Genomic DNA, 26,257 nt, shown 5'->3' with positions numbered 1-26,257 from the left:
CGTGCGATTGATTACGTAACTCTTCGTAACAGTGTCAGTGACACGGATGCAGAAAGAAAGGACTTTTTGTTTAAAATAGATAATCTGATAATTGGGTTCTGTTCTTCAATATCAAATCAGACAACACGTTGACACCTTTTGGTGATTTGCAGTGCCCACCTCTACAGGTAAATATGACGATAATCATTTAAGTTTTTAAGCTTACTGAAAATGAACTGTCATGACTGCCGAATTCGGCGACCAACATTTCGGGATTGACATTTTTAATTTTCAATCATGTCTTTATCCAGAATAAATAAAAATTCATTAGCACATGATCCAAATCGGCCCACCAAAATTGAGATGGCACTTCAGTGCAAACGTCTTAAAATAGGGCAGCACCAATACGAAAATGTCATACCGATAAATGATGTGTCTGTTTAGCCCTAGAACTCTGGCCATAGTATCCGTTTTTACTTCTACTAGGGCCAGAGGCACTTACATTGAAAAATTTGTTGGACATACTTGAACGATCCAGTACAAAAAATGAAATCATTTCAATGCTTGATCGAACCAATACAAATGTGTGTCAGGTCACTAATTAACATGATAAAACCCACTTGAGAACACACAATCGCCGGTCATTTCTAAAGATGCATACTTTAATCGCTTTTGCAGAAACCTGAATCGCACGCATGATCAGTGTACTAAATCGCCATCATATTTGCCTGCTGAGCATGCGCATGATTCGCTGTTTTTCAAAAGCGACACGTAGGCTATTATTGACACCCTCTGTCGGTCAACGTTCTCTAGAAGTGCACACATAACTTGTGCAGTTAACGACAAGGATTCAGTCTGATGATGAGCAACCCATGGGTATAAACACAGCTTTACACAATGACTAATTTACATAGTCACAAAAGACCGTGTTCATGTACCGTTACTCAGCCAAACATGGCAGAGTAGGTCCCGGATGACGGTACATGTTCCTATCTCCTCAACGTTATACCTTTCCAACAAGGAAAGAGATACGAAAGGTGAACGTCTATGTCTGTTTAGACTGCGGAACTCAGTCCTCAATGATAGTCAGTCATTTATCTTTTGGTCGTTATATGACTATCATTTGAGGGACTGAGTTGTTATAATATGGTCATTTTCACGGTAAAGGGTGTAACTTTGGATTTTTAACATTTTGATCCGTAGTTTTCTAATAAAGCCACAGAATTCCATGATTTTTGGCCACATAAGTCATCTAGTTAGCAGCTACCTTGGGTAGCATAATCATCTTCGGGAGTTACTGCGTTCAGTTTTAGCAGGCTTAAATGTACCTAATATTGCCATTTTGAAAAACTGTAAAAAACAGTAACATTTTTGTAAAACCCTGTGTTTTCTTCAGTTAGTTCATGGATAATTTTTCTTATCCTGAAAGTACGGTCATATGTTCAGTAAACACTGCCACATTAGATTTAATTGTGAACAGCCCTGTATTTTTGAGAACCGGACTTCGATATTTGTTGTTTCGGAGGCTTCATTTTCCGTTAACAATTGTTAACAAACTTTGTGGGTATAGCTTTGGTTCATAATTCTTGGTTATTTCTTCACTTCTTCTTGATTCATAACAGTTGATATCTTAACTTGAAATGGGTAACAAAAATTAGTTGATTTGCAAGCTTTTAAAATTTTTATAAAATCTTGACTTCAAAGAGCCGATTTTCCGTTAACTTTTTGAAGCCTCGAAACAAACTGTTCAGCAAGCTTGGGCAAATATAAATAAAAGAGCTCATCCAATCTATTTATCAAAATGTAGCAAAGTAGATCCTCAAGTCACTTGTTTTTAAATCATGGAGATATATATCACCGTTTGAAAATGGGACCCAATACAAACTTTCCGTTAACAATTGAAGCCTCCGAAACAAATGAAGCCTCCGAAACAACAGTAAACTTAATTATCATCTATGCATATCTAAATTGGTATGTTCCATATTGATATCTGCATTGTAATTGTTGCATGATATGTGCAGAATGTCATAAATTTAAAAAAAATTGATATTATGGTTAATGCTTGAAAAATATACTGATATCCAAGAAAGCCCGTTTCGGGGCTTCACATGCAAATAACACCATACTTAACAAATGGGTGAAAAAAATTATCATGTTATAAATCTGCAATATCTGCCGCATAGAATCATTGATTCAATACACACAAGAAAATAACAGCTTAGATGATCCCAACAGTGTTGTTTTCAAAAAACTACTTCTGCCATGTTTAACCATTGTAAACATGAAGCCTCGAAACAAAAAAAAATGACTTGCTGTGATAATTTAATTTTGTCACAACTGAAATTCAATACTTAGAAGCAAAGCATGAAAATTGGTAATTGTGATATTTTTTACCTATTTTTTCATGTCAACTTGTAGTAGTTAGCCAAATATTTTACTTTTATGATCACCTGTGTTGTTAACTGAAGCCTCCGAAACACAAATCGCTTGAATTGCCAATTCTAAAAATAACTCCAATTTCTGTGAAACTTGGCTGGGAGGTTCCTTTCATCAAGTAGTATTTGTACATGAAGTTAGACATTTAAATTATTTTAGGAACCCAATTAAAACTTAAAAAATATGTTTAAGGTTGGGAAATTTCCATTGCAAATGACCCTTGATGTTAAAAATTTTCAAAATTGCAATTACAAACATAGCAAAACATGGTATAAAATTTAACTTATATCTGTTGACTTACTTTGGAATGGGATTTCACATGTATTCCAGCTTTCATGTCATAATTTTCTGAGCTTATGTAAAATACATTTTTTCTTAGATTTTAACCAAAATGTTATGGAAATGTCAAATCTTTTATCAGAAATCAAAAGGTTTAAGCCTTGAAACACTATTTTACTGGAATTTAAGTTGCTTCTATGCATGATTACAGTAAACAGAAACATATTTAAGTGGTTTGAAATTTTGACCCTAAAAATCAAAAGTTACACCCTTTACCGTGAAAATGACCATATATCTTCCGAGGTGCAATTTCAGACAATAGCTGGGGATTAGTGGGGCAGAGGTTATCTATTGAATCCTTTCATGACCACTGAAGCATAGTCAAGTCTGCCAAGGACACTCGGTACAAATTGAAAGACCATCACAAAAGAATGCATGCATGTCAGGTCATCGACACCAATTTGGTGTTTGTTATGACACAAATTTGGTGTCTGTTATGCACCTCGAAATATGTACCTTAAAGTCTGTATCTAGTGTCTGTTTTGCCTAGCTCGAGATACTCTAGCTAAAATACAGGTTTACATTTACTATCTTACATTATCTTGCTGTATTTCAGCTAGAGCTCCAAACGACAAGCTTCCGGGTTTTTTTGGAGAACAATACTGTTGTAACGTAAGATGAAGAAGAAACCCACCTCGGAGCCCGCCCTACTCATTATTTCATTGTACTTATTGCAATTTGCCTCCACACATTACGTAATCAACACAAAGCTTTTGTGAGGATTAGTGAGTGGATAAGAAATTGACAGTGGAGGATACAAAGGACACACCGATTGTTAGTTGTCAATCATGAATTGCCGCAACGTATTAATATTTTACTGCATGGCATTCCGCAAACACCAAGACAAATTATGCCGTATTTTTCCAAAGATCATCTCATATGAAGTAAGCTGAATGCGATCTGTACTTTTGTAACATTCCGATCGCTTTTGATCACCTATTATCGGCGAATTTGCTTGAAAACATGTGAGTTCATGCTGTGTAAACATAATTAGCATAGACACAAATGAAATTTACGATGCAATACAATGCAATTTGAATGCGCAGCAGATCTATAGAAATAACGTTGCCCGGTTTTATGTAGAATTAGACCCTGTCTGGTTTTGCCCGGTTTTTTAAGTTTGCGTTGCGAACTAGTCAACATCATGGTGTCTGTATAAATTTATTAATTGAATGATTAATTTAATGCCACTTCATTAGCCTTTATGCATAGACTATTGTTTATTTCCAAATTCGGGAAGTTAATTTCATGGGAAAAATTAATTAAAATAGACAGAACACATGAACAGAAGTTTAAATGTCATGAATGTAGTGTCAGTCAGAAGGATACTCTTAGTCTTAGTCAGGTCCTCGACACTCCGGAGCTAGTTTGAGGACAGTACACATAACCAATCACAGAACAGATATAATATTTGTACAGACGGAAACGAACCAATATAGAAATACGTCCTGTAGCGAGTCACATGGAAATGTAAACGCGCTACGCCACTAGTCATATTATTAAACATCAGGCGGGTTTGCACAATAATTTATAGAATCACAATTATCACATCCATATTATGGTAGAGTACTGTCACGTCATATGGTTCTGCATGACACATCATGGATAATTTTATTTAAGAGTCACATTTTTGCTTAAGCTGTTTTTGCTGTCCTCAACTTCGGTGTACATGCATGTACATTGTATAGGTAACCCAGGCAAACCTTAGTTAACACATTTGCTAGTCAGCCAAATTCGCCGACAATGTCAATGCATTTTTACATAGAAATTTAAAACAAGGGCCCGAAGAAAGAAACCTACATAAATATGTTTTTTATACTTCACTTGACCCAAATATGTGATTTTTTATGGCGATATGATAATCGCCCATGGGATATTAGTGGGATAGTGATTGCAGTTCTATTAAAAAAAGCTGCTATCATAATGAGACTTAAGATCTAGAAACTCCCCCGAAATGCCGTTTTGGGGAATTTTGCTAGCTGAAACTTTTTGATGAAAGTCAATCTTTGACAAGATGTAACTTTGCTACGGAAAATGCTATGAAAAAATGGTTTTCAGTTTTGGCTTTGTTTACTCAAGGGCTTTAATTTGATATATGAAATGATGCAGTTTGATGGCAAATTTGAATTCACCTAGCATACCTACATTGTATAGGCCGTTTGTACGTAGAGTGTCTTATCTCATAGTTGGATCTCTGTCTTAGTCTTACACAGGGTTTCAGAGAAGAACTGCAGTCCATTGCTCAGATTGAGCAACAGACCGATAATTATCGGTTTATAATCTGATTGGCCGATTACGCGTCAAAACGTTGATCGGCACAGATCAGGGCCCTTGAAGGGCACCCAAAGCTCCGCGTATGTCGCTCATTAACAGGGCGCTCGCGTCAATCTGAGTAAGGGAGTGCCGTTCTTTTCTGAAACCCAGTATAGGTCGCATGTCACAAGTTGGTACCCAAAAAAAGGTAGAGGTGTTACAATTTTTCGAATGTAGGCGAATGAAAAATGGCATATGGATATTAAGGCTTTGAAGCCTTCTTCTACTTGAAACTTGATTCTGAGTTTAGCGTCCGCCGCCCGCATTAGGAATTTTGGGCCGCGTTTGAGATGTGAAATCTGAAAATAATTCATTATTGTGCAAATTACTACTAAACCAGAAAGAAAATTTGTTGTGCAAAATTTTTAAACCCCTTTAAAAACTATAGAAAACCTTGTCAACTAGTGGAAGAATTCATCTAAATATTTGACCATTAAAAATATACAGATTTTTGACCCTTGCTCTATCCAATTATTTCTACCTTTGGGATACCAGGGTAGACTAGAAGTGAATTTAACCTAGCCAAGGACCTAGCCACACACCGTCATTGTCCCTATATCTTCGTGTTAAAAATTGCCGTGATAGTACGATAAATCCTCACGTTTTTCAACAACTACGCATGGTGATTTTGTTCGAGATAGGCCGTGCGACTCAGGCTAAGCATACAATTTGAGATTTTGAGAGCCTGCCACACTGTTTCTATTCTATGTTTTACGATTTTCGCATGATCAATATATGGCTGGTCGTAACCGCCACAACGCGGAGCTGCTACGCGTAGCTTACTTTTCGCTTCGCGGAGCTAAATTGACCAATCATGTTAGATAGATTTCATTACGCGGAGCCAGTGGATGCATCCTCGTTCCAGAGAGAGAAAACTCTTGCCAAAATTAATGTTTACTATGGGGATTTTAAATGAATCGATTGTAAATAAACCACGACCAGTTGTACAGGATCAATACCATTGTTTGATTAGTGTATAGTCAATGTTACCTTGCATGTATGTGTCATGTGTGTGGCGTGTTTGTTTGTTTGTTTGTTTGTTTGTCTACTGTGTCAGGCCAGGATCACTGACACCCACGGTACTGATACTCTCATACTATCACGGTGATCATATTGTTGAATGTTGTTGACTTTAAAATAATCATGATGCAGTCATGTCTACAGTAGAACTCACCACGACCTTTGAAGGACTTAAACCCTATTAAAAGCTATTAAACCAAGATAACACTCAATGAAAACAGCTCAACTATATGTTACATCAGATCTTCTCTGGTTAAATACACACTGCACTTGTGTCTGTTTTACCTGTGCAATGAGCAATGAGCTGGTATTATAGTTTCAGTTGGATGAACGATTATAAAGCGAACGCAAGGCTTTTGTTTACGAAATGAGACAATAGTCTGCTTATTGTTAACTAGCGTTCTTGTAAATGAGAATTGAGAAGCTTAATGACTTAACACGGTTTAGAAATAATTTCTTCATATTTTTTGGTAGGAAAGTACCAATATTTCCAAACACCTAAATTAGCTAAAAATTTAGGATATGTTACAAAACTATATTTTCTAGAATTTCAGAGAATACTTTAAATATTGGCGGTTATTTTTTACACAGTGACGTCAACTAGGCAATGGCCTATACTTCTAACATACACTATTTGTAGAGGTCACGCGTCAATGGTGAGCGCACTGAGTATTGTTTATAGGAAAACGGACAGTAACTACAGTATGTATGGCCTACTACTAGTATATAAAGTAAATCCGAACTGGTTTGCAGTTTGCTGAAGGTCGAATTCGCAGGCCACACGCGCAAGTTATACAAATTAGCTCCCGGCGATACACTGCAGATCGCAGAACTGTGTGCATGGTTTACCACCACTCTGCCTAGCTATATAGTTATGTACAATACTAGTACTGTATGAGTCCCGGTATGAGTTTCTTATGAGTGCATGTCCATCTTAATAATAAGTCGGTTCGTACTTTTCATAAACTACTTTTTGAATCATAACTTTCGTGACCGAGGATATCTTGCAACCACGTGGCTTCGTCTGGCAAATTCTTAATGAATAAATTCGCTTCACGTGTAATGAGTAAGTCGTACTTGATTGGTCAGTTTTACCTCCGAGTAATGAAAAACTCTAACATGATCATGATTGGTCAATTTGGCTCCACGGAGCAAAAAAGTCAGCTACGCGTAGCAGCTCCACGTTGTGGCGGTTGCGGCCTACCATATCAGTATCCCATATGATATTTCTATTGCAAGAAAATTTTATTTGTTGTCAGATAAATCACAGGTTTTATCTTAATTACACTAACTGGAAATTAAATGCACTAATTAGTGAGGACCGGTATTTTGCTGTGGATATGTTTAACTGCAATTTTGCGGTAAACTTTTGAAATCCTGGGTAAAAATTGTGATAATTTCAACTCTTTGAGAAAATAATTATATAATGGAATGCATGTAGAATCAAGGTGCAATACAATGTACATAATTGACACACTATCACTCTCTTTATCTCGTCAATAATAGAATATCGATTTCAATCGAATTGAATACATTGCTCAGTTTTGAGTTTGTAGTTGACTACTAAGCGACCTAAGCGATCGATTGCTAGCCAATCAGATAGAACTCCTTTTCTTGCGGTCGGTGAAATACCACTCGCCCGTCGCTCACCAACGGAGTATTAAATTTATATTTATCGTATAGGACGTCGACACTGTGAGCCATATGGACATAATTTAAGATAGGAGATACTATACATAAAAGACCTATTTTTAACAAATTGGTGCCAATAATAATTATTTCAATGATCTGCATGATTGTTATTTTTGTATAAATGAGTCAACCCCTCCCCCCCATTTTCTCCCTATCCTCAAATGTATACAGAGAGGTTAGTACAAATTGGAGTGGAGAAGACTGATATATTTCGGAATACATTGAGTTTGTTTTAAAACTTGATTTCAACAAAAAGCAAGATAATTATACGTTTATAAACGTTTATGTGTATTCGTGACATTTGGGACCCAAATAGAATGAACAAAAGTGCATAAGCATTGGTAAAAGGCCGCATATAATGAAACCTTGAAAATAATGAATAATGAAATAGTTGCCTCATTATGAGCTGAAAAAAAAGGGACGCGAATATAGCGGTACAGAAGAAAGTATACACGCGCCTTACACTGCGTACACGCTTAGTACACTACATGGACGCACCGCACATGTTCCAGTTTGGCCAAGAATTACTTAATTTGATTATAGGTAGGCCTATATTGCTTAAGGGGGTACTACACCCCTGCGCAGATTTGTGCTTATTTTTGCATTTTTCTTTCAAATTATAGCGCATTGGGGACAAGTAAGATATGTATATTATAGGGGCAAGGACTACAACTACTGCACTGGAAATTTTATTTCAGCACAGACAACAGATGGTCATGTTTTTTGAGGTGGGACCCATTTGTGTCACATCTTGCAATTTGTCAAAAATCAACTCCTATTTTGTATTTCTGATTATATTTCAAAACATTTTCACTCAAACTAGTAAAAGTATACATTTTTAGAAAGCATATATTGTCATGATTGCAAATCTGTAAAGTTTGAGTGGATATACAGGGTGTACCAAAAAATATACAGGGTGATTCCATTGAAAAATACCGAAAAAATTTACTTTCTTTACCACACCAATATTTCTACATAGTATATTAAATTGGAAAATGAACTTGATATTTGGAATGTACACAGTTATTCCTTTCATTAAATATATAGTTTGCACTATATTTGTTAAACCCATTGTGTTATACAGGGTGTGAAAAAAGTTGTAAATTAAATTTTTTAATTTATGGAAAATTTCCCTAAGTGCCATTAAATTTGGAAAATATATTCAAAATAGTTTACAGAATTGCTATAATATCAAATTTAAATATCCAATTCCTATATAGGGTGTTCCAAAAATCCAGATACAGTGAATAATTAGTAACAAAGGTACATGTACATGTAGGCATATACATGCACAATTAGCATATCAATAAACTGTTTAACAATAAACCAGAGATCAATATGTCATCAGTTGAAATCCTTTGACTGTAATAATCTCCTGTGAGAAGATTTATTTTATATTTCAAAGATAAAACAATATTGAAATTTATTTCATATGCATGCATGCAAAATTAAAGCCCATTGTATTGTATGACCCACATTCCACTGCATTAATTAAAAGCTTGTTAAATCCTTAATTACTAAGTTTATTAAAGATTAACTAGGCAATTATTGTTATAGAAAGTTAAAAAATAAGATTAACATTATGCAAATGCATTTTTACTTCTACTAGGCAACAAAGTGCATAAATTTTATTAATGAATATCAACTTCCCATTGGAATTACACAGAGCTCCTCCGCTTCCGGCTCCTCCACTTCCGGCACCACCCCTGACTAATTAACATAATTAAGCTGTTGTAATTAATTAATACATTTGTTTAATTGTATTTGTTATTAATTCATTAGATTAATAATTTATCTTCAAAATAAGACCAAAACCATTTGTTCATGATGAATTTTGGCAAAAATATAGGAATAAGTAGACAAAATGATTTAGCAAAATGTGACAGCACCGCCTTTTTTAGGGTCCCAGTATAAAAAACATGACCAGATATGGAGTTACAGTCAAAAATGAGGGAAAACCAATATTTGATCAATAAATCAATAACTACTTGCTTTGAGTTGCTGAATTTTCAGTACAGTAGTTGTAGTCCTTGCCCCTATAATATACATATCTTACTTGTCACCAATGCGCTATAATTTTTGAGAAAAATGCAAAAATAGGCAAACATTTGGCCAGGGGTGTAGTACCCCCTTAAATATGGCTTAAATTTTGGTAAGGGAACTTTCAAAAATGGAATTCTAGACATCAATTACATACAAATCAACACCAACTTTAACAGAATCAGCCATACAATATTAAATGATTGTTGGACTCCTCAGACCCCCCTGTCCATATATTTGTTTTGGCGGTACCAACTCCTTTTTGGCCGATTTGGATGAAAACTACACGTCAAGATGTATGGGAGATCATACTGCATCAAATAAGCTGGTTGAGGTTCCCGTGAAACATCACCCTTTTTTAAAGGCTGTTAAACATACCCCTAAACCCCTAACAGTACAAAACATTCAAATATAGGTCTCATTTTAAAACACCTTTTACATCTATTTTATTAGATCAAGGAACTACCTGTGGAGTGTTACTGTGTTTGACCACGCTACTGGACATTTAATCTGTTGTCATGGCTGAATCTTTTGATGCTAAGGGTGAGTAGGAATTATCCCTTTTGAAGAAAAAAAAGTATCGAATGGCTTCAATACCCAACCGCTGGTTGACTGCTGCGGTCTGGCAGAGCAGACAATTCGGCTAGTTTTTATTGTTTGGTTCTGGCAGGGTGCCAGCAGTTAATTGAGTTTGGAAGCCATCCCTATTCGCCGTAGAAATGACGGATTTACTACCATAGCAATAAAGGAATACAATTTTGACTATATCGGCCTGCACTACAACGTTCACACGGTACAGATGCATTGAACCATAGATGTCAAAGAAAGGCTGATCACTTGAACGATAAGATTATCTTTGAAAAGAGCAGTATTGTATTCAATCTATGTTTGCTGACATTCATAGGTGATTAGTGCAATCTGCTTGTAGTGCAGGGCGATCTATTCAAAAATTGTATTCTCTTTTGCTATGGTAGTTACTCCGATTATGACGTCACTTCTGTGGCGAATAAGCTTACCTTGTTGGTGTTAGGTGTAGTCATGCTGGCTGTCAAAATGGAATGTTGCATGCAATAGTGGCAGTGGAAAAAATATAAAGCGCACTTTTAAGTATCAACGTTTACATTGAATTGCTTTGCAGAGCATCAACATGTGCGATTCAACCCTCTGAAGGGCGAGTGGGTATTAGTGTCACCCCATCGATTGAAGCGACCATGGAGTGGCCAGGTTGAAAAGGCAGCAGAGGTGTCCATACCAAGACATGACCCAAAGAACCCACTGTGTCCAAGAGCTACGAGGGCCAATGGAAAGGTAAATTCAGCTAAAATTTTGTTTAATACACGGAATGGCCCAGATCAGCCCTTGGGTTGGTCTTCCCTGGGGCTGTTTTTTTTCATTGTCAGCCGACGCTGATGCATTGTTGTTAATCGGTGATGAACAACGGTGAAACATGATTGAATCCCTAAATGACTCCTGACGCGCTACAATGACTTCTGCACGCGCGTGCGTGCGTGTATAAGCTAAGCGTTATGGCAACGCACACACCTACGCGATGCCGTCACGCTTCTGTGATTGGTAGCTCTTGATATCGGTGCGAATGTTAAATTCAACAATGATTAAAACTGGTTATATTTAACAGCGTTTTATGACGTAAAAATTAAAATGACATAAAATGCCATTTTGATTTGTTCAAAATATTAGATATGACGGTAATGAATGACAATAATAACTTTGAACCATCTATTTTGAGGTCATTGTGTGAAATTGTCAGGTTTTGTTTTAGGCCTCGGTATTTTTCCTTGGGAGCTACCACTCCCTCAGAAAAATACCTCAGCCCAAAGCAAAACCCTTCAATTTCACACAATGACCTCAAAATAGATGGTGCGCAGTTATTATTGTCTAATTAGAGGGTGTATGGATTTCAACTGGAATAGTCTAATGATCAATTTGCATGACAAACTTGCCAATAGTCGTAGTCCTGACTATTAGTGATAATCGTGACTTAGTGTAATACATGTAGTGGAGTGCTTCCTCCAGGCGTAATAAAGGCCCTTGCAACTAACTTGTAACATTATTGTTCTTATTTATGCATACATGTAGGTGAATCCTGACTATAGTAGTACATTCCTATTTGAAAATGATTTCCCTGCGTTACTTCAAGAGGGCGCTCCTCAACCTGGACCAAGCGGTCATCCATTGTTCAGAGCTGAGTCAGCTGTAGGGACATGGTAAGTTATACTGAAAGACGCTATCAGTGATTCCCTAAACAGAACGTAGATCTACAAAGTTATCAAAAAATTGTTTGCATTTTGTAAGAGGTATAGGTGGGTTTACTTATTATCCTGCTAATGATGTGACTAAAAGTGACCTAAGAAAGATGACATTTACATTTTAGGCAAGGATGAAGGTACATATGTGTATCTATCAATATACGTCTAGCCCTCTTCTTTTGTTCCATTATCTATTGTATTTCTTTTGTTCAAAGTCTGGTCAACTGTCGATTATATCAAGTAATGTGGACAGGTCAAGATAATCTTGGACAGGTCAAGATAATCTTGGTCAGGTCAAGATAATCTTGGTCAGGTCAATAAATTTTGAACAAGAGAAGTACATGTTCATATTTAGAAACACTGGCCACATTATTTGACTTTTTGGACATTTCAACAAACTTAAAATGCATCAAAGTTTAATATATTTTACACGATCAGCATAAATTATTATGCAAGTTTATGCATATTAGATTTAAATGAAGATGGTAAACAATACTTGTTGTGTGTATTGAATGACACCAAGAACACCTTTATTGAATAATGCAAATTAGTTTGTATTATGTCTTAAAGCCTGTATAATTAGGACGAGGATGTCAATCTACCTTTGTCCCCCCTCTCCCAACTAACGCAGATTCCGACAAAGTAGGTAACAAAACAAGAGCCATGAGGTCTTACAAATTAAGTTCAACCAAGGATATTTTGCACCTAAAATGCAGTACATTACAGGCCACAAGACTAGATGTAGAAAAACTACAACAATCTCATGCCTAACCCCAACCAAAAAAGGTCGAGGAAGGTACCCAGGAATATGCGTTGATTTGGTTCAGGACATTTGTTCTATAAGTATATTAAAGACAAATATAAATTCTATGGTGTTAAATGAGTTACCGCCATGTCTAGGTAAAACACACCCACTTTGACCTTTGAACTATTTACATATTCATTATTAATATTAAGAATATGTATAATCGAGTGGGACATGACCACAAGTGAATTGACTAGAATCTCCGGTTAAAAACAATGCTGTATTGATTTGATTAAATCACTTTCAATTGACACTAGATAAGACTCGTAGACTCAAACGCAGGACACATGGGAAAAATATTACACTGTCTCGGTGTGTTTTTATTTTTGGAAAACCCTAAACTTACACAAGATAATCATTTCAAAGTTTTAGGGGCCTGAGCTTTCGATCCTAGCAGGATCTTTATCAAAGGCAGAGTGACAAGACAACACACAAACATGCATATATATAGGGACATGGACATATCATCATCAGCTTTTCCAGTTTGTCTTTTGGAAAATGAATAAACCATAACAACAAATTCGTTTATTTTGGCTCATCATATATGTAAGATAAGCGGTTCAAAACAGACCATTACCATAGATAATCGGTGTCTTGTTGAGGTATGGTTAGCATGTTAAAGGCTCGGAAGGCTCGACCCCTTGAGTCTCGCCTTCGGCATGCTCACCATACCTCAACAAGACACCGATTATCTATGGTAATGGTCTGTTTCTCACCCTTTATCTACTACATACGGAAACTTGCAGCAACACACAATTGCACAGAGCCCCTGGCACATATATGTAAAGAAGTACTGTTAGCTATCCATTATCATACTGGGAAGTAGCATGGTTACTCCCATTACATCGGTTACTCGCATTACCGGTTACTCGCATTACAGTTTTCAGCAGCTGTCCGTTTTAATGCATACTTTCTAATATTTAATTAATTTTGCACTTGGTATTGAGGGTAGAAGCATAAAATGAAATGCCATAAAAATAATCAGTACCAGTTAGTTAAAATGAAAAAAGCTTGATCATTTGGTTACTCCTATTACACAGAAAATAAGGCATCAAATGCTGTGCACCGATGTGGCTACAAAACAAGTCATACATGGAAATTGTTTTTTGATTTTGGAAGTTGTTAATTGGTACTACCAAAACACATTTTACATTCCTTTTGTAAAGAAAGATACAAGGTTGTACAAAATGACCCATATGCTCAAGTATCAGCAGGGATGTCAACTCTCACGCATTAGGCGTGAGTCTCACGCATTGGGTTGCTTTCTCACGGTCTCACGCCAATGTAGTATATCTCATGCCTCGTCATGAATGATTTGTTGTCCCCCCCGCTTTTCACATTCTCGAGCGCCGTGGCTCAAATAATCATTGGTCAAAATGAACATTGGAGTCTGCAAATTCCGGTAGTCCTCTGCCTCACGCCAAGCAATTCCAAAAAGTTGACAGCCCTAGTATCAGAAGGATGGCCCACAATCAATATATATCTTTCTTTTCAGTCAAGTGATGTGTTTCCACCCCTGGTCCGATATCACCCTGCCTCTGATGGAACCCAGTGATATCAGAGCAGTGATAGACAAATGGGCAGATATTATAACAGATTTAGGAGCAAAATATAGATGGGTTCAGGTAAGATTGTGGGATAGGCTTTTACGACGGGAATTCATAACAATTAGTGGGTTTTTAGCGGGTTCGCCGTCGGACAAGTTTAGAACTGTCTTTCTTTTTTTTTAAATTAATAATAAAAATTCAAGCTTTCGTCAGGAGTAGCTCTGACTTCTTCAGGACAAAGTACCTAAGAATGAGACATGTAGACCGCCCCTTGTCTACTGATGACTCTGAAAAGAGCCGTTTGCTGAAGACTGCCCCTTGTCAACAGAAACTAGCAGATCTCGCCTATCTGCTGATTTTGTAAGTTTTGGTGGCTCTGAAAAGAGCCGTTCAATGAAGACTGCCCTTTGTCTACAGAGAACTAGCAGATCTCGCCTATCTGCTAAATATAAAGGTTTTGGTGGCTCTGAAAAGAGCCGTTTGCTGAAGACTGCCCCTTGTCTACAGAAACAAGCAGATCTCGCCTATCTGCTGAATTTGTAAGTTTTGGTGGCTCTGAAAAGAGCCGTTTGCTGAAGACTGCCCCTTGTCAACAGAAACAAGCAGATCTCGCCTATCTGCTGATTTTGTAAGTTTTGGTGGCTCTGAAAAGAGCCGTTCACTGAAGACTGCCCTTTGTCAACAGAAAACAAGCAGACCTCGCCTATCTGCTAAATTAAAGGTTTGTTCGCTCTGAGGAAGGGCTGTTCAATGAAGACTGCCCCTTGTCAACAGAGAACATGTAGACTGCATATACTGTAATAGAAGTATACGGCTTACCAGGAACCGTTTGGCCACTCATGGACCGATTGATTGATTGTATGCACGATGAGCGTTTATATCACTTAATTGCGGACGTGGTACAGATTAGCGGCTCTGTGATTGGTTGTTTGAAAATAGAGAGCGCCACATACGATGTGATAAGATTAGCGGCTCTGTGATTGGTTGTTTGAAAATAGAGAGCGCCACATACGACTGATGTCTTTGCCGTCATTTCTATTGATAGTAGAAGTTTCATTAACTCTGATTTCCAACGCTTCACGGGTCAACCTCATCCCCAAGTGAGAAACTTGTCCAGTTTTGTTGTTTCGTCCCACAGAGGTTCATGGCCTTCTTTGCAAGCATGTTCAGCTAATGCGAGCCTTCTTCTTTCTTTTGTCTTGTGGCTCTTGGTGTTCAGATATTCTGACCTTTAGTGGTCGTTTGGTTTGGCCTATGTATTGCTCACCACAACTGCAAGGTATAGAGTACACACATGGTGCACGATCCTTGGGCAGAGGATCTTTTTTTTAAAAACAGTTCTAAACTTGTCCGACGGCGAACCCGCTAAAAACCCACTAATTGGTTCAGGTAAGCTTTTAAACAAAATCTTTCACTCGCAGAAATGATTGATTGTCACCCTGCTATGATAGTTGGCTAACTCATAATTGCCTGCAGCGGAATTGAGCTTTTTGTCCAAATCATGTATCTATTAGCATGTGCACCTGCTGTAATAATGCTAATAACATTGGGTTTCAGAGTTCGGCAATTTTTACAGGGGACAAATGGTGAATTGGGCATTTTAACACCAGAATTATATACTGTAAAAGTGGTAATTTTCATGTATGTAATTTTTCGCGCTTTGCTGATTTTGTACTAAATTGCTTGTTTTTAATTTTGCGATTTTGAGTTTTCTTACCTAGACCTATACAATAAAAGAACATATTTGCAGGTTTTTATTTTCACGGTAGCTGTGTTGTGCGCGAAAGGAGCGAAAATTAATGTACCACAAAAATTTCCACTTTTACAGTAATCATGTACTTTATATCATAGCAGGGTGACAAAATGCTTCTATCAGCTATTACTATTACAAAATGTGGTCATCATTGAATATGTGAAGGATCAAGTTCTATAGCTGGTCTTATATAACTGAGTGCAAGTTGGCATTTTAAAATTGTGCATATTTGAGACTCAAAAACAATAATGTCTGTACGATACTACAGAATATCCATGCATGTACATAAAGAATGGAAGACCATAAACACAGTTTATGCATGGCTCAAGCATGTGCTTCAATGTTGCTAAAAAACCCAAGTTTGTGCATCATAAGCAAAATATCAATCCTGCACTTAATATGGGAGAGTGCGGCTTAGTGCATTAAGGTCCAGGGTTCGATTCCTGGCGGTGAAGATTTGCTGGGATATTGGCTTGGTGAAAATATGTGTGAAATTAATTGGCAACCTCTGTAGATTAAAATCAGACTTCCACTCTCCCCATAGTTCATTAAGAATTGGGTAAATGAATCATGAAAGTACTTTGTCCTTCAGAGGGGACGTTAAGCCATCGATCCTGTGTACAGAGAGCCGTACATGTATCTCTCAGCCAGTTTCGAAAAGAGTAGGGTGTTAACACCTGACTGTTCCCAACCCGTCCCGGTGTTCAAATGGACCCCAATGGAAATCAAGTAAAATTTAAAAAAATCTGTAATTATTTTGTGCTTATTCCTCACAGATATTTGAAAACAAAGGTGCAGTCATGGGATGTTCCAATCCCCATCCACATTGCCAGGTAGGACTAGCTATAGATGAGTTGACCTCAATGTTTATCAGCAAAGGACTGGTATATCGATATGCTTGAGTGAACCCCATGTAACAGCTACACTGTTCAATGGCCTTATTGTGATGTGGCGGGAGTTTTAAAAACATGAGCCCTGAACAAAATATGATGCCTATGCATACTGCAAGGCAAAAGACAATGAAAATTGTGATGGTGCATGCGCACACTGCCAGGCATTGACGTCAGAAGTCAACTCATCTATAGCATGTTTATATGGCCGGATTAATTACCAAAGCGATAGGTGAAAACAATTTTTGAACGTAGTCCCGCGCACTATTTGCAGGCTACACACATCACCTGCAGGCTACACACATCACCTGCCATGCCTGTGTATGTGTGCAATCATGGACTCATACAATCCAGGTCTTCATGCCTATTCTTTGATCATCTATGGTGTGATGCAGAGGTACAGCGTACATCTAGTGCAGGGTAATACATTCAAAATTAGTTTTGACCCATCGCTGTGGTGATTCCTGTTACATCACTACTTCTACAGTGAAGAGGGTTGGTCAGGCCCACAGCATTCTACAGGTATAAATTGCTTCTTATACATGCCATGTAATGAGAAGAGCCTAGAACTCTATGGATAGTGCTCTGGTGATGATGTGGTTTCCGAATTTTGAAGCCATATTATTGGAAACTATGGGCTACTACCGATTTTGATTCTAAAAGGTTATTAAATACTGTAAAGGGACTTCATTTGGTGGGGACAAAATTAGTGAATTTCAAATAAGCAGCAATTTTGCTGGGATTTAATATCACAATTCACAAATTTAGAACATTTACCATTAGTTTGAATGGTGAATATAATTTTAGCGAGGGATTTAATTTAGCGACTTTGCTGTGTAGTGAAATTAAGTCCCTAGCGAAAACTTTACAGTAATCTTTGACAAAAATATGCATTACATGTAGAGCTTCCAGAAAAGATGAGAAAAGATGTGTTTATTAATATGTCTGCTTTTTTTATGTCATCTATGTCTCATTACCATAAGGCACAACTCTTATTTACTGTCCAGTTCTATCAGAAGTACAGGTCCCACTATTACACATCCTCAGTTTTACAATTGGAGTGGCACCAATTTAGTTAGTTCTCTCAGTTATAGACCAAAGGCAAGAAATGGCACTTCCAAGTCTCTTTATAATTCATTGGGTTTTTGTTTGGTCATTTTTATGCCTCCACTGGAGGTATTATGTTTCCTGGTTGTCCGTCCGTCTGTCCATCTGTCCGTCTGTCCATCTCAGTGTCCGTCCGTCCGTCTGTCCGTCCGAGCTTGCGAGTGCAATTTCTCGGAACTGGTAAGGCGTATAGTGATGCAATTTGGTGGAGGGGTGGCAATTGGTAGTCCCCAAATTTAAGCAGGTTTTTGTCGCAAAATATCGTAATTAAGTACCTAATTTGCATAATTTATGCATATCAAGCAAAATAACCTTGTGCACATATTATCTGGAGATCTGTACGAGTTACAGTGATGAAATTTGACGGAGAGTAGCACAGCCAGAGGTTCTTGACCTGATTTGCTTTTCAGCGCAAAATTTGCGTAATCGCAAGGTCATTGTGAGGTCATTTGGGGTCATCCAGGGTCAAATCGCCATATATTGTTGCAGGTTCATGAAATTTGTTGGGAACGACTACTGTAGGAAGCAAAAAATGTCAAGGTCATTTTGGGGTCATCCAAGGTCATCCGAGGTCAAATCGCCATAGATTGTCGCAGTTTCATGAAATTTTGTGGGGACGACCACTGAAACGAGGCAAAAATGTCAAGGTCATATTGGGGTCATTTTAAATACAAATGAGAGGCAAAATGTCTGAAAAGTATAATCACAACAGATTAATTTTTCTCAATAATTGTAACCAATATTTTATGCATAAATTTTGTTATTATTTTACTTAATTTGGGCCTGATACTTAAGCAAATTCAGTGTTCGTAAACAAAGGCATAAACTTGAAAAATATTCTGTACTTGCACCAAACTTTATTTGTTTGCTAAAAATAACATGTATCATTGCTTACTCTATTTGCAGGTGTGGGCAAGTAATTTTATGCCAAATGAGCCTCAGATCAAAGACACCCATCAAAGACAGTACTATGCTGAACATAAAGTGCCTTTATTAGTGGAGTATGCAAGAATGGAAGCAGAGAAAAAGGTGGGTTATGTGGGTTGGGTTCATTTGTTATATCTTATTGTCACCCTCAGTTGCAGTTTTGAGAAAAACACACAAAAAAATGAAATTTGTTTATGAGGGTGACATAATGATGGTGTAATGATGGTGTAGAGTTGGTGGTGTTGAGATTAAAAATAGGCCTATGTGCATCACTGATATTAGTTGTACAAGTCCTGGAATAACTGTATAAGTCATTGAAATAAATTGCCTATTCTTATTCAATGGGTGCGTCTTGTAAAGAATTCACGTAATTTGATTGGTTTTCTGGTGTATAATATCTCACAATAGTTGATAGTGATATTAGTCAGAGCTGCCGCCATACGCAATGGCGGCACGCTTGTTGCTCCTCAATGATCACGCGATAATGCGTTCGCGTAATACACATGCGAGAACTAAGAACGTGATTCGGCGGCTTAGATGTTCGTGATGGTTTCGTTCATTTAAAACAACGGGGATGTCCCAACAAAAGTAACTTTATTTTTGTCTGCAAAAAGGCAGTTTTTCTCGCAAAAATTACATTAAAACTGAATAAGAATGAGAATAACAGATAGGATTTTGTCTTTTGCCTATCCAATATCGTGTCATAATGGATGGGCTGGCCAATATTTTTGTTAACAAAAAACCTCAAAAAATGACTTAGGTAATTTGGTTATGATGTTATTAAACTTCAATTAGAAAGACTTCATAAAGGATCAAAGAAACATTAATAGTTTCAGTTTGTTTTTCAAGTAGGGATAAGGGGAGTTAAATAACTTTGTCCATTTTCAATTCCTTCAAAGATAAGGTAAGGAGGGCAGGGTTACTGCATTCCAACCTTCATTTATGTGGAACACTTTTGTGTGGGTATCTCTTTTTTCCGGTCTATACCATAAAGCAAATTACTTCAGCGGTGTTCGTCTGCTCTGATTATCGCGTAAAAGGAACTTGGTCATGCGTTGCTATACAGCTTGACCAGCAAATGAGGTGCCGATGTGATGATGATGTGATTCAATCAGAACCACACTTCCGTTTTCGCCATAAACTGCACCAAATTGGGAGACCGCTGAAGTTCTCTGCTGAAAACTATAAAAAAGAAAACATGTTTTATTCATTCATAAAGGGTTTATTAAAAAATTGTCATCACAGTATAAAAACCGAATTGCAACAATTTTACATACAAATTCAACAACATAATAATAATCATATACACGATACGAGAAAATTAAGAAAAATATCAAAACAGCATTGACCATAACATAGGCCCCATACACTCATACAGACCCAATCACACACCCAAGCACCCCTACGCACATCCCACCCACACACCCCTATGAACGCACATTCACCACACATCCCACACACCCCCACATACTCACCCACCTCATCACACATACAAACAAATCACACACTGAACACACCCTTAAATGCCCACATTCACTCCAACACTACCCACACGCACCCCACACACCTATACTCGTAGAGCGCAGTCTAAACGAGGAGACAGAAAAGCATAGTGTGTGAAGTGTGTTAAACTGTGCACACTTTACACAGGAATGTGAGGAGGTGTGTGAGGGGAACTTAGCACAAATACAATTATGGATCTCCTCGAATTGAAGGCAAAAATACCAGAAAAAGACGTCCTAACCCCCTTCTAGAGTTCTCCGCTTTGAGAAGCTTCTCGATTTTACTGCGTTTTGGGTCTAACTTCCTCGAATTTTCAGTGCCAAATGCTCTGAAGCTTTGGAAGAACATCTGTGCTTTACTGAAATATTTGGGATATGACCTACATGACCTTACCTTCCCACACAGGGAGTATAAATATCAAATGGGTTACCTGAATGGGTGACTCCATTTGAAATCAACACCCCCTGTGTGGGAGATAAATGTCATGTCTTCCATGTGGGGGTGTTTGTATTTTAATTGGAATAACCCATTATAGCTGGTGACCAAGAAAATCAACGTTTAAAATCAAAGTTTACAATGGGCTATTCCATGTGACATCCACACTCCCCCTGTGGAAGATTTTGGAAATATGTTCCACAGGGGGAGTATGAATTTCAAATGGAATTAGCACATTAGGCATCTCCATTTTGTAACTCACCCTGCCTCTGTGGAAGATTCAGGTTGAATCTTTCTCAGATGGTGTATGAAATTCAAATGGAGCTGCCTAATGTGCTAATTCCATTTAAAATTCATACTCCCCCTGTGGAAGATATTTCCAAAATCTTCCACAGAGGGAGTGTGGATTTCAAGTGGAATAGTGTGGATTTTAAATGGAATAGCCCAATGCTATAATTGGTATTGTTTTATTTATGTACAGGAAAGAATAGTTGTGGAGAATGAACACTGGTTAGCAGTAGTACCCTACTGGGCGACGTGGCCGTATGAAACAATGTTACTACCAAGATCCAGACATATACTCAGGCTAACAGATTTAACGCCTGAAGAGAGAGATGGTAAATATCTTGGTGTAGATTTAGAGAAGATATCTAAACCTTCCCAGAATCCTTTGCAACATGATGCATCACTTCATTACATCGAATGGCACTTCTATTACTTTGTACAGGTTCCCTTTGTTTTCATTTTTAGAATAGACTGACTAAATATGGCTTGATAGTCAAGAAAAAAACATATTTTGCAAGATCTGTATGTGATATCTGTTCATTCAGGTTCTTTTTGTCATTATATACCTCATCTAAAGATTCTCGTCATCTGATTGGTTAAAAGCGCGCGCATAGTTTTGACTATGCCCGAAAAAGTAACTATGCCCCAGGCATAGTTCTGTTCCCCGCGTAAAATGATATTACGCACGCGTTAATGTTTTCGCGCGCTATAATTATGCGGAAATCGCAGATGTAATCTGTGGCGTTCATATTGAAACTATTAATTTCTCTTCCCAAAATCGATGATTTAAACCAAACAGATGACAAGAATCTTAAGATTTGGTATATAAAACAAATATTGACTGCTTTTTATTCATGGCATGGTTAAAATTATAGGCCCGCGGCATAGCCGAGGGGCATAGTCATGGTTTTGAGATCAACTTGGGTCTATAATTTTAACCATGCCCCTCATAGCAGTCAATATTTGTATACTATCGACCCATGTTGCACTGGATAGCAAATCAGTACAGAAAATTAAAATGGAAGAAATGCATCAACTGATGGTGAGTTTGTGTAGTAACTCCAAGATCCAGACAAGGTCCACATAAGATGTGTAGTGGGAGATGTTGTGTACTTTCTATCTATAATATTGATAGCAATGCCCAGGTGGGGTACTCAAGTTTGATTTTGGTAGGGTGTGCTGCAGAGAATTTGAAAGTGGACCCATAAATATTCCAAATTTTCAAGAAATTAGGACCCATTGATATACCAAAATTCAACATTTTTGGCCAAATTTAATCCATTGTTTAGTTTTTACAAATTTTACCAAATTGTTTTGGACAGCTAGATTGAGGCAAAATTGGACTATTTTTCAAGAAAATTGACATAGAAAAAGGGGTCATTGATATACCAAAATGCCGAAAATTCTACCTATATTTGCGGCACATCTCCGTATGGTCATTTTTTGTACTAAGTACCCCCCGGTAGCAATGACACTTTGGTGATAAAGGGTATTCTGTTTTTTCTCTCTCTCTCTTTTGAAAGTATTTGCTTGCTTGTTTAATAAATTGTATTATTATGATATTTTTTTTCTTTTAGCTTTGGCAGATATCATGAAGAGGCTGTTAACCAAATATGATAATCTATTTGAAACATCCTTTCCATATTCCATGGGATGGCATGGTAAGAACAACAACTTTCTTTTTCTCTCATCAAAGATGCAAAAATGATTTGGTTCAGTCATTTAGAACACTGAACCCAGATCCTGCCAAATACGACCCAATATCTCACAAATACACCCAGAGCCTCCCAAATACACCCCAATATCTCACCAATATCTCACAAATACACCCAAATGTCTCACAAATACACCCAGAGCCTCCCAAGTACACCCCAGTATCTCACCAATACACCCAAATGTCTCACAAATACACCCAGAGCCTCCCAAATACGTCCTAATATCTCGCCTAAATATCTCACAAATACACCCAAATGTACATACACCCAGAGACTCCCAAATACGTCCCAATATCTCACCTATAATATCTCACAAATACACCCAAATGTATCACAAATACACCCAGAGTCTCCCAAATACACCCCAGTATCTCACCTAAATATCTCACAAATACACCCAAATGTATCACTAATACACCCAGAGACTCCCAAATACGTCCCAATATCTCACCTATAATATCTCACAAATACACCCAAATGTATCACAAATACACCCAGAGCCTCCCAAATACATCCCAATATCTCACCTATAATATCTCACAAATACACCCAAATATATCACAAATACACCCAGAGTCTCCCAAATACACCCCAGTATCTCACCAATATCTCACAAATACACCCAAATGTCTCCCAAATACAACAGAATGTCTCGGAAATACACACAAATGTTTCCCAAATACACCCAGAGCCTCCCAAATATGGCCAATATCTCTCATATACACCCAAATATCTCCCAAATACACCTAGAACCTGGCAAATACACACCAATATCTCACAAATACACCCAAATGTCTCACAAATACACCCAAATATTTCACAAATACACCCAAATATTTCACAAATACACCCATATTAATGTCTCGCAAATACACCAAAATATCTCACAAATAAGCAAAAATGTTTCATAAATACACTCAAATACCAAAGTTGGCACTACAGGCGTGATAAACTTGAATCAAAAGCTGCTTCACAGATTGATTTACTGGTATATGAACTCTTAAAGGATGGGTTGGTGAAATGGTTGAGTACTTGCCTCTCTCCATTGTGGCCCAGGTTCGATTCCTTGCAGTGCTGTAAGTGCACATGGTTGCAGATCCATCAGTATGACCATCCTTTTTTCCCAGTACGCCGGTTTCCTCTTGCATTCTAAAATCACCATCTGCCAGTTCATCACTGCATGGTGCGCTTCATAACAGCACCTTGAGATTCACTTGGTAAATATAAATCGCACATTATGGGGCCCTGGTTTTGTTTTGCTTTTGTGTGGGGGTACCTTAATTTTAAACAGTGTAATTCTAGTTATGATGTGAAATTTCTTTGATATTTGATTATTGATACACATCAGCTTTTCAGTCTTCAACAATTACTATTATTCTATTTGACAGGTGCACCCACAGGGGAGAGTCTTACAGAAGATAATTTCCATTGGCAGCTCCATGCAATGTACTACCCCCCTCTGTTAAGATCTGCAACTGTTAAGAAGTTCATGGTGGGCTATGAGATGTTGGCTTTGCCACAGAGGGATTTAACAGCAGAGCAGGTGAGTTTGTCAAGACTGTGCAGGAGTCTAACAAAATCAATCTTAATCCCATCACAGTATAGACTTTGTAGAAGACTGTGGAAAAGTCATAGTCAGAAAACTGACGAATTTTGAAAAGCAATGACTCTCAATCCAAGCCTACCAGAATGACTTTCATGTCGTCGTTGGGCAGGAAAAACCTCCTTTGTGCCTGTGGCCCCTGAACATGTCTAAAGCAAAACTGCCAACAGGTTACATAGGAGGTTTTGCTTTAAACATGTTCAGGGGCCAAGGACACATAGGAGGTTTTTCCTGCCCAGCGATGATGTACCAAACTCAACCAGGATGAGACTACCTCCAGCAAGATGGAAAGACAAGTGAGGCAAGACACATGAATGTATACAGAGTCAGAAATGTAGAAGACATTGCTTATATGAAAAATATGTTCCTTCTCTTGACTATATTTCAAAATTATTTGCATTTTATAACTTTATAACTTTTTTTTGTTATATATCTTTTCTGTAGGCGGCTGAAAAGTTGCATAATTTACCAGATATGCATTACAAACAGAGATCAGACCAATCGTAGGAACAGTGCCGCCAACACTTCCTCATGTATTCCAAATGTGAGACTAGTGCCAGGCCGCTCCATGTCTTAAGGGGATACTACATCCCTGGCCAATTTTTTGCCTATTTTTGCATTTTTTCGAAAAAATTATAGCACATTGGTGTCAAGTAAGATATGTCTATAATAGGGGCAAGGACTACAACTACTGCTCTGAAAATTCAGCAACTCAAAGCAAGTAGTTATTGATTTATTGATCAAATATTGGTTTAACCTCATTTTTGACTGTAACTCCACAACTGTTGTCTGTGCTGAAATAAAATTTCCAGTGTAGTCCTTGCCCTATAATATACATATCTTACTTGTCCCTAATGCGCTATAATTTTTGAGAAAAATGCAAAAATAAACACCTAATTGGGCAGGGTGTAGTACCCCTTAAAACTATAGTGAAGAACATTTTGACATCATTTAGAAAAGTAATAGTAACAATCTTCAAAGAGCAGCTACTGTATGTACGTGTGAAGCCATCTTTGAGGAATTTATATATTTCAAAGTAAAACATGTATATATTTAAGGAGAGACTGTATAAAATTGTGCTCAAAGTTTTACTTTTGCTAAAAATCCCAAGTATTATGTATATATAATCTGCATTAGAATACTTTGTTTATGACACCTATTGGGCTATTCCATTTAATATCCACACTACCTCTGTGGAAGATTTAGCTAAAGTCTCCCACGGAGGGAGTATGCATTTTGAATAGCATAGACAATTGGGTAACTTCCATTTAAAATACTCACTCCAGTTGTGGAAGATATAGGCAAGAGGGAGTCTTTGTTTCAAAATGAATAACCCTGACCAATTACATTTGAAAAATATACTCCCTCTGTGGAAAATATTTCCAAAATCTTCCACAGGGGTAGTGTGGATTCCAACTGGAATAGCCCATTAAAATCATATTCAGTAATTATTAAATCAAATTCTTTGCTGATATTTCCAGAACCCACATATTTTTGCTTACATTTTGTACATGTCAAGGCCTAGGAATAAAAGGGCCCTTTTTTACCCTTCTCCATATTAAAGCCTCATCACGTTTCAGACTGGATTGGGTAGCCTGACC

At 37.5% G+C, this 26,257-nt stretch overlaps 1 protein-coding gene across 1 annotated transcript; it reads left to right on the top strand.

Moving 5' to 3' along the window:
• On the top strand, positions 1–25,478 carry LOC140171734 (galactose-1-phosphate uridylyltransferase-like). Its single transcript, XM_072195048.1, has 11 exons — positions 1–167; positions 10,273–10,362; positions 10,958–11,127; positions 11,917–12,044; positions 14,387–14,516; positions 16,968–17,024; positions 19,095–19,217; positions 21,535–21,670; positions 22,916–22,999; positions 24,442–24,596; positions 25,101–25,478. Exons 2-11 carry the CDS (start codon positions 10,338–10,340, stop codon positions 25,161–25,163), a joined length of 1,071 nt encoding a protein of 356 aa, XP_072051149.1. The 5' UTR covers positions 1–167; positions 10,273–10,337; the 3' UTR covers positions 25,164–25,478.
• The last annotated feature ends 779 nt before the right edge of the window (positions 25,479–26,257 follow it).

The sequence above is a fragment of the Amphiura filiformis genome, chromosome 15 (genome assembly GCF_039555335.1).
Source record: "Amphiura filiformis chromosome 15, Afil_fr2py, whole genome shotgun sequence".
Lineage (NCBI taxonomy): Eukaryota > Metazoa > Echinodermata > Ophiuroidea > Amphilepidida > Amphiuridae > Amphiura > Amphiura filiformis.
Note: the sequence above shows the minus strand (reverse complement) of the source record. Positions and strands in the feature narration are given on the sequence as shown.

What these genes read in the sequence shown, in the direction of transcription:
- LOC140171734 (XM_072195048.1), top strand. Translation starts at nt 10,338, where the DNA reads ATGGCTGAATCTTTTGATGCTAAGG. An exon ending in CAAAATATAGATGGGTTCAG is followed by an intron (nt 14,517 to 16,967) that starts GTAAGATTGTGG and finishes TATTCCTCACAG; the next exon opens with ATATTTGAAAACAAAGGTGC. An exon ending in GGGATTTAACAGCAGAGCAG is followed by an intron (nt 24,597 to 25,100) that starts GTGAGTTTGTCA and finishes TCTTTTCTGTAG; the next exon opens with GCGGCTGAAAAGTTGCATAA.